Source organism: Egretta garzetta, unplaced genomic scaffold, assembly GCF_000687185.1.
Source record: "Egretta garzetta isolate BGI_Z169 unplaced genomic scaffold, ASM68718v1 scaffold598, whole genome shotgun sequence".
NCBI lineage: Eukaryota > Metazoa > Chordata > Aves > Pelecaniformes > Ardeidae > Egretta > Egretta garzetta.
In genome coordinates, this window is record NW_009260621.1 from 1,461,037 (window position 1) to 1,470,694 (window position 9,658).

Below are 9,658 nucleotides of genomic sequence, written 5' to 3' on the forward strand. Positions count from 1 at the left end.
TCCTGCTTTCTCAGCACAGAGCTTTGTAAGAGCGGCAGTGATCTCTTTGGCCAGGGCAGATGGTGTTGGGAGTCATCTTTCCAGGTGGAGGAGCTTGGTGCTAGTTTAAAGACTCTTCTGTGAGCTACAGGATACAGTCGTAATTTGAGAAGGAGACTTACTTGCTTTTGAAAGTGCTGAGAGAAGAGTCACCAGCAAAGTGCAGATGAGAAGCTTCATGGCCACGAGTCTATTGCACTCCATCCTCCCAGGAGCAGGGGAAGGAGGGAAGGAATTGGGGAAAGTTAGAGTATCTAAAATTGCATTCCTGTTTTTGGATCCCTGGCACTGATTCCCTTTCCTTTTCCTTCTGTTTTCCCTTCTTTCTTCATGCTAAGGCGGAAGAGACGAAACTTCAACAAGCAGGCTACGGAAATCCTGAATGAGTATTTCTATTCCCATCTCAGCAACCCTTACCCCAGTGAGGAAGCCAAAGAAGAGCTAGCCAAGAAATGTGGCATCACAGTCTCACAGGTGAGAAACCCCAGAAATACAGCAGAGGCGGCTACTGCTAGTGGGAAACCTTAGCGAGTGAAGGGCACTCCAGACCTCAGTCAAGTCAGTCATGTCCCAGTGTTGAGCATTTAATGACTAAATGAGTTCAGTGCAAGTTAGTGTAAGTGGATGGGACAACAGACGACAGACTTGCAGATTGAAGCCATGGATGGAAAAGGAAAGTTTGGGAGAGGATTTGGAAAGGATGAAGACTTCATGGAGCAATGGCTGGACACACAGCTCATTTGAGCTGAAAGTCCATTCTTCACGCCAAGGGATTTGAAGACAGTCGGAAGAGTTGCACAGATTCTACTTGATAAGATAGAATGGACAAAGTCCTGCTGGGAAGGGTTTGGGTCAGACAAATTAATGGTTATAGTTTGTGCTCAAGGAGGGTGGGCTTTCTCAGGGTCGTTTCTCTCTGCCATTACTCTTGTGCTGCGGAACATTACATATCCCTGACTTGCTTATCCCTCGAAGAAAGGTGGTCAATAAAGACAAATGGAATTATTTCCATACCTTCAAGGCAGCCACATAGTTCCTGGAGTCTGTAGCTTTGACCTGGTAGCAGCTGGGATTTGTGAAGAGTGCAGTCAGTCCTTGAAGTGTACAACTGTACATTGCTCAGGCCTGCCCTTCTTTATTTCCTCCCTTTGTGGAGCAAGCTGTGTGATTGAAAGCCAATCTATATGGCCTCTGGTAGTCTTGTCCTCATGTGAGCTTAGCGCTCCCTGTAGGCTCCCATTGCATTCCCAATCTTGGGCTGCTTCCCAGCCCCAGGCACAAGCCTGTTCGTCGCTTGAGTAAACTGAAGACAGCAGTAGCATCTGGTGTCCTTGTGAGAGCATGTCTGCCTTCAGCCGGAGCAACAGCATCCAAGGGTAGGTGTCGTCACCGTGTTGAATGCCTGCTGAGTGACTCTGATTGCATCCCCTGGGCCAGAAGACCCAAACATTGATTCTACCCAGAGTTACCTATGAGAGACAGCACATATTGGCTTAAGTAAAACTACAGCTGTCTCGATGCTTCCCTTCTCACTTCTAATTCATCTGTTCACACTTACAACTTCTCCCTCATAAAGAGAAAATGCCCAGGAGAAATGCTGCACTTAGGATATTTTTTGACTGTGCTGTATCAAGGCTGCATTCTGCCTATCTCCAGGATCTCCCTCCCTTCTTTGTCCAAAGAAAGTAGAAAAAAACACACATCCAAGTCTCTGTTTTTGCTGAGGCTAAGTGGGAACATGGGACAGCATGAGTCTGTGCAAGTCATGAGCAGAGTTCACCTAAACTCAAAGGCTGACTGGAGTAGGCAGGTTCTTTGCTTCACAAGTTTTAAGATGAAGATGCATTGTGGTGGTCATTGATTCTGACTTCCTTCCCTGTGGTGCTCAGAGGAGTTCACCCACAGCTCCAGCATTTGAAAGGTGGGAAGATCACAAATAAAGGAGCACATTGTCATTAATGAGAAAACTAGACCAAGAAGTGGGATGGAGCTCCTCACAAACAGCATCTGTTCCTGGTACCATCAAGATACTCACTCCCAGATTGGGGTTGGGTGCTGATCTGAGTTACAACCTTTTGCCTCCCAGGAGTTTCCACAGGTTATATTTTCTTCTTCCTGCTCTGCAGCAGTGCAGGTTTGAATGTGTGCAGTTCAGTAGCAGGTGAATTGGTGGATGAAGCCAATTCTGTGTAGAAGCTGCTGAATGCTCTAGGAGGACTGCAGATAGAAAGCATCATAGGAATAAAAGCATATCAACACCCAGTTATCAACACCCAAGCCAAAACAATTTTTCTAAGATGAGGAAAAAATATGAGCTTCCCAGGATGAACATCCAGTATTGTCTTCTGTGTCTTGGTGCTTGGGCAGGGGGTGAGTACTGATGTACTTGCTCCCTGGCAAGCAAAGGGAGAATGTCATTGGAGTCCCCCTGAAGAGATTGATTTGCTAGCTCAAGATTGCAGCTCTAAGCAATCCTAGGAGTGTTGGAGCTCTTTTGGGAGAGTTGCAGCATCCTCTGGCATTTTGCCCATCCTCTTCATCCTGATCAGCTTTCTCAAATAAGGTCAGTAGCAACTGGAAGTTGTCTTCTGCTTAGAGACCTGCACATACGAAGGTGTTCCCCTGCTTCTCTGTGTTCAGTGTTGTCAAAGAAGCAGCTGAGAGCTGCTTCCCAAACTACAGGTTGAATATTTCCCACGTCTTCTCTGAAATTGTTCAGTGCAACATAGTGCCTGCAAGTCAACAGGGTTATCATCAACAGGGTACTGAGCAGGATTTTGGGAATGATGAGTTCATGGTAGTTCAGGAGGTACCCTGACATTTTCCCTGGGAAGCAGTTCTGGCCAGATACCACAGCCTGGTTTCACAGACTTCAGAGTTATCCTATCACTGTGCTGAACCTCTGACATGCAAACTTTGGGGTATTTATCCAGACACCTGGCAGATTGTCCAAGCAACCTTTCTGGTCAAGCATTCATACTGCTGATCTCAGGATATCACCCTGGCTGCGAGGATCACTGCTCGGACCTCTCCTTGGGGCTTTCTGCTGTGAGCACAGGGAAACGGCTTTCGCCAGGACTGGCAGGAGCAGAGCTGCACTGCTTCATTCTGACCTCAGATCTGGCCCACCATTTTCAGCCACCCCCATGACTTCTGAAGAAGTTCAGCCTGCTTCTTTATATTTTTTTAAATAAATCCACTAGCCTGCACCATCAAACTTCTAGCTGCTTAGACACATCAGGCCCATACTGGTCTCTGGGCAAACACAGCAGAAACATCTCTTCCCCCTTTCCAAAGAACACTGTTGTTCCCTGGGACCAAAGTTAGGACTTACAATGGGTCCTGTGCTCCCTCTCCAGCCTTCCCCCAAAGCTCCCAGTTTATGTAGTGGCTCACAGTAAGACATACAAAGCTGAGTTCAGATGGATGAAGAGCATCCACTAATGGGCTTTTGCACTGATTTCACTCAGGTGGATCAAAAGCAGAGCTTCAGTGATATCAAGGCAATTTTGTGTGTCAGCCAGGCCCAAGTAAATTTGTTGGGTGTTTTCCCTGAAAGCCACACTGGCTTCTTCAAAGGGAGGAGAAGGGGCATCTGGGAATCAGGGCATCTGTCCCTGTCAAAGGGACACTGAGGAGGGGGCAAATAAAAAGTTCCAGAATGACACATACTTATTTTCGGATTGTGCAGTTTAAGGGTCATTTCACTTTCTCAGTTTTTTTAAACTCATCTGATATTTTCATGGAGTGTGACCCATGTGGACTATCCCCTTAGTGGATGTCCCATCCATAGAGGAACCAGACATTTCTGCACAAACCTGGCCTTCCCAAGGGGATCCCACCACCTTTCCTGGGCTTGGTGTGGCACATGCAGTTAGAAGGTCTTCCTTACACAGCTAGGAAATGGGACAGGGGAAAGAATATGCATTGCTTAACCTGAACTAATCCACCTTCCTCACCCAGACACACTCTCCAGAGCCGAAACGTTAACGTCTTTGTCTTCTCTTAAACTTGCTCTAGGTATCAAACTGGTTTGGAAATAAGAGAATCCGGTACAAGAAGAACATAGGTAAATTTCAAGAGGAAGCCAATATTTATGCTGCCAAAACGGCTGTCACGGCTACCAATGTGTCAGCCCATGGAAGCCAGGCTAACTCACCCTCAACTCCCAATTCAGCTGGTTAGTTTTTGGTTTTTTTTATTTTGGGTCATTAGTGTTCGGTTTTTTGTTTGTTTTCCCCCTTCCCTCTAATCTCTCTCTCTTTTTCTCCTTTAGTTATTTCAAATTTTTATTTTCTGGTTTTGGTTGGCTCAATTCTGTGGTTTTAAGGAGAAAAAAAAAAGAGACATGGTTTTGCTTTTTGGGGTTGTTTTGTGGGGGTACTTTATTTTCTTTGCCTTTTTTTTTTTGTTTGGTTATCCCTCTCTTCTCTTTTCTTTTCTCTTTTTTTCTCTTCCCCTTCCCTGTTCTGTTTTTTGTCGGAAAAGCAATGTGGTCAGACCTTGTGACTGACGGTGCCGCGTTGGGGGTTAGATGCATGGATGGTAAACACAAAATCAGAAAAATTATCTGAAAAAAGATTGCTCGGATTGCTTGCACTTTGAGGGGGAGAAAAAAAAACTGAAAAGAAGTCCTTGCATAATGGTTCTGTTTCCCTGGGGCTGAAAGCATGAGTGGCCCTAATGGATAAACCCCAACATTTCTGGGATGTCCTAACTCATGCCATTTTGGGGGTTGTTTTGGGTAGATTTTTATCCTTTGATTTTCTTTCTGCTGTGGTTACCTTTGATTGCTTACATGACAGTGTCTGGATCACCTGCAAGAGTGTGCTCTGTGTGAATTTTATTTTCCCTTTGTGTCAAGTGCGATCCAGGGAAATCCATGGGTCGATCCCTTCCCTTTCCCCCTTTCCTGCCCATTTGCTGTGGTTTCCATTTGTTTGTTTTGAGGGTCAAAGGCACAGAGCACTTTGCCCAGATTTCAACTCCTCTGCTAGAGAACGATGCTTAGTTCATGCGTGGTACCTGCCACGAGGACAGCCGACCCAAAAATGAACCCAGGCTGTGGTCGGCTGGTTATGCTCCGCTCCCAAGAGCAATGGAAAATTAGGATTTGATTAAAAGGAGAAAAATTATCTTAATGGGTGCCATGTACTTCATTATCCATACAAACATCTGTGTGCCTCTTTTCTTTCCAAGGGTGGGAGGGATGGTGGGAATGTGTCACTCCTGTGCCTTTGAGCTCGGTGTCTGCTCGTGGTACCCTTTCACCGGGGCATGATGCTTGCTGTTATCAGGTAGGCTACTAAGAGGAAGGAAACTATGTGGGAGCAAAGGGGGGTGATGGGCAGCAGGAGAAGCTGGATGTTAAATAGACCACCAGTGGTAGCCCATGCTGGTTGCTATCAGGATGCAATTCTGTAGTGAGCGCAACCCAGCCTGTAACAGGTATCAGAGGAATCACACCCCAGAAGCAACCCAGATCTGGAGGATTTGGGTGGAAGGTGGAGAAAGCAGTTCCAGAGGTCAAACAAGGGGAGAATCCAGCGGCGTGGGTCTCTGGCTGATCTCCCAAACGAACCTCCAGCAGGAGGGCAAAGGCAGTCTGTTACCCACGAGCTAATGTAGTAAGCAGGGGTTGATCACTCTGTGCTAGGGAGCTCATCCACATCTCGCAGGGACTCGTGTGGATGGCTTTCACAGAAGCAAGTGGTAGAAGGCTTATTCAGTTCGGCAGCAGAGAGAAGACCCTGCACAAAACCCCTTAGTTTCCAGGGGACTTGTTACTTGCTAGGGGTCTGCCCCTCAGAGCCACCTAGAGCAGAGGTGTTGCAACTTTTGTTTGCAGGTTGATTGCAGGTCAGAAATACTGCTGGGACGCCTCTCTCCCATCTCCTCTTTGCTGTGGGCTGCCTGTGAGTGAGCTGTGCTGCCTGCTCTGGCTCGGCTGAAGTGCTCAGAGGACTCAGGGGGACACAGCAGAGTTTTGCAGGGGCAGATGGTTTGCAGGAATTTTGTTCTGTTCTTTTTGGTGGTTTTTTTTTTCCCTTCCATTGTTTTAACTGCTGAAGATTTAGCTGCAGTTTTAAAAATGTCATCCTTTCCAAACAGCTCACTCAAAATACCTGGTCAGGTGGAGTCTCTTGATGTTAAAACCCCCATGTAGAAAAGGCTGGAGGACAGAGAGCAGAATCACATGTGCGGAGGGAGATGTCTACTGCCTGTGATGCTGTCCTGCAGTCCACATCAGCTTGGACCAAAGACACACGGCTTTCCTTCTTTTCCTCTTTCTTCAACTGGAGTCAGATCCAAAGGTCTGGAATAAGAAGGGAAGAGCTTCAAATGGCTTAAATGGGTTTGGATCTGACATGCATGTAGTGGAATAGGCATTTCCCCAGTGCCTACCCACTTAAATAGTGCTCTGGCGCAAGGCTGCTTCTTCACCTTCCCCACAGGCAGTAACACAGCTGTTTCAAAGATAAATTGGCTGGTACCCTGCAGTAAACAGCTAGGATAATCCCTGGGTAACACTACGCTTTCAAGGAAGGACAAACAGTCTTGTTATTAACGTGTAAGACTTGAGCTTCTGGGTCCTCTTTCTGGCTCACTTGTCTGCACTCCAGAAACATTGACCTCTTTTCACGTGCCTAATGTGGCGGCAGTGCTAAAGCAGCACATCAGTGCGAGGGGAGCTCGCAGGCCATGGAGATCCTCCTTCTGCTAGAAGCGAAGTGTTTCTAACCTGGCCCAGAGCCCACCACCCTCTCTGTACATTGCATCAGTGGCAGAGCAGTGGGGAGCCCTGCTGACAGCCCCGCAGTAATCTCTGGGTCAGCCTCCTGAGATAGTGGGTTTGGATGTCCTTGTAGTCCTCTCCTGAGAAGACAGCTGGAAGGGCTTCAGGATTTTATCTCCAACAGTGGCATCCCAGGTTGAGATCTCCCTAGCTGAGCCATGCGGGTGTAACAGCTCAGTCAAGCATCCCTGCATTGCCACATTGAGGGCCAAAGGCACATCCCGAGGACATCTGAAGTAGTGTGACCTCCCCTGCTTCATATTTTCCTGGAGGTGCTAGCAGCAAGAAGCACACCTGTACACGCTAGGTCTGAAATAACCTGTCTGTGAAAGAGTTGGAGGATGGTGTCAAGGGCCACGAGCTATCTGGATGTGCTGAATTGTCCTGGGAGGAACGTTGAAGTGGATGAAGAAGTGAAGGACTAAGATGGATGATGCCTCTCCTTTTATACCATGGACTTTTTTCTGTTTTCAGATCATTGGCTGAGACTTTGGTGAGGAAGGGACCTGAACAAAGGCTGCAGGGAATTTTTAGAACCTTCTGGTTTAAATACATTGTAGGGCACGTGGAAAGAAAAGAGAGTAAGCAGAGGACAGGTCATGAGAAAGAAGCGACCAGCAGTGTAGTCCCTGGAGAGCCATGATGTTGGAAGAGGAGGTGGAACTGGATGTGATGGGACCTGGAACAGGAACTATATTCATTTCTGCTGTGGCTATGCAGGCCCATCTGTTCTCTGCATTGATGCCCATGTTACCGGAGATCGGTGAATGGCTACAGTCAGTCAAAGAGATTGGCCACACATTGACAAGGGCAAGGATTGCATCTGTCTAGCCATCTGGCACGTTCAAAGCAGGGTCCCCCATCCTCAGTCACCCAGGCCTGAATGTCAAACACCTTTTCATCCTGAATACGCGCAGTTGGGCTTTATCAGCCAGATGTTCAAATAAGCTGAGATGTCTGGCTCATTTGGGCTAACAACTCCCCATCCTCACTTTGATTGCCTGGACAATCTCAGCACAAAAACCACATGGCAAATGAAAGCTATTTTATGTGGGCAGACCATTTTGCCAACCAGAGTCCTCAAGGGTCACACCCAGGTGATGACATCCAGTGAAATCTTCCATGCAGAGCAGCCAAAATTGTCCTGAGCTGTTTTTTTTTTCCTGCTCAGCCTTTTGTTTTGTAAAAATCTTCTTTCAAAGCTGCTGATGGAGGGGATCATGCTATCTGGAAATGTACTTCATCAGGCACAGGCCTGATTGCTCTATCTTCTCTTTTGCCTTCCTCCATTTGTGGCAATCACTTGTCCAGAGCGCAGCACTGGAGAGGATCCTCCCTCAGCAGAGAGGCTGTTCTGATCATGGTCTCACTATCCTGAGTGTTGGCTGGCAAGTGAAAAAGAACAAATGTCCTGCTGGGTCAGCCCAGGCTTTTATACCTGCTGTCAAACTCGGTGACTTTGTCCAGCTGAGGAGTTACATGGTCCATCAAGTTCTTCCCTCATCTTTGGCCATGGTAGAATCACAAGGAAAAGTTACAGATGGGTTAAATTCTGTGCTCTCAATGCATATATGTCATTGCCATTAACTTCAGCTAGGAGTCTTGTATACATGGCCAAAGTCGACTTCAGTGGTTCATTGTGCTGGATGTCTGTCTCATTGGTGGTCGGTGGTATGAGGCAGCAACTGAGGATGGCTTGATTTCAGCTCCAGTGAACACCATTACCATGTTTGTTTATTCTTGATGCCATTTGAATTGTCAGATACTTCAGAGAAAAGGACTTGTTAGAGGTCCTGGAAAATTTGAGGTGGAAGTGGAGACCATCAAAACATTAGAGAAGACATTAGAGAAGCTGGAGAATAAGTTCTCTGAAGAGCTGGAGAAGTGGTGCAAGAAATACCATCAGGCAAGCTTGTGAAGATTTTTTAATTGGAGGCAAACTTGAAGTGGGTTTTGGTCATCAGAAATGTTAGGAGTGGAAGAGACCTCTTTGCAGGCACTGTTTTGATGTAGGCTTTCACCCAGCGGCAACAGCTGAGTGCCATAGCTTGTTTAAACATTTCCACCACTCTTTCTGAAGCTGGTGGTGCCCTGATAGAAACTCAGCACTAAGGAATAGTGGTGATAGGTCTTGAGTTTGATAGATGTCTGGATGCTGAAGACGAACCACTGTTTGACACTGCTGCAAGTCATGAAAAGCATTGGTTTTTCTGGTGGTGTTTTTTTTGTCTAGACACAATGGCATCAAGGGACTTCCATGCCAAGATAAGAAGCCTTTCCTTCTGGGTTCACAAGCTCAAAGGTGGTTGTTACCTCTCAGTTCTTGAGGAGCCCCAGATCAAATTATGACCACTGAAAACCTTTGGTGTGTTTACAGTGGAGCCTTTCAGAGGGACAGATTAGATTTATGATGGAGCCTCCTCTAGTGGAAGGTTTTGACTTGTATTCCTGGATCTTGTCTTCATGGAGGATACCAGAGTCTTAATATTCAGGGCTCTTCACATTCCTGCCCCCTCTGCCATCCCAGTGCATCAGCCCCTCTTAGCCGTGTCTCTGAGACTTTGGGCCATCGTAATTTTCATCCGTGGCTAACACATAGATGGCAGAGTGCTGAAGCAGCAGAGCGGCAGCGCAAAGGGCTCTCCACAATTATGCCTCTGACACAAATGCATCCATACATGCAGAGACATTGGTATGCGCATATTTATCTTTGCATCCACAACAGCGGCAAGACATAGTTACCATTTAGATATGCACATATATTGTAAAAAATACCCTGTGCCAATGGCAGCATATATCTTGTAAGTGACATCTCAGCGCTCC

General features: G+C 46.8%; 1 protein-coding gene across 1 annotated transcript in view; it reads left to right on the forward strand.

Annotated features, from left to right (window-relative positions):
* The window catches only part of PBX1 (PBX homeobox 1), a 66,281-nt gene that overhangs the window by 43,725 nt on the left and 12,898 nt on the right, over positions 1–9,658 (forward strand). The window contains exons 4-5 of the mRNA XM_035900811.1: positions 378–513; positions 4,060–4,219. Coding sequence (XP_035756704.1) covers positions 378–513; positions 4,060–4,219 — 296 coding nt within the window. The remainder of the gene's footprint in view (positions 1–377; positions 514–4,059; positions 4,220–9,658) is intronic.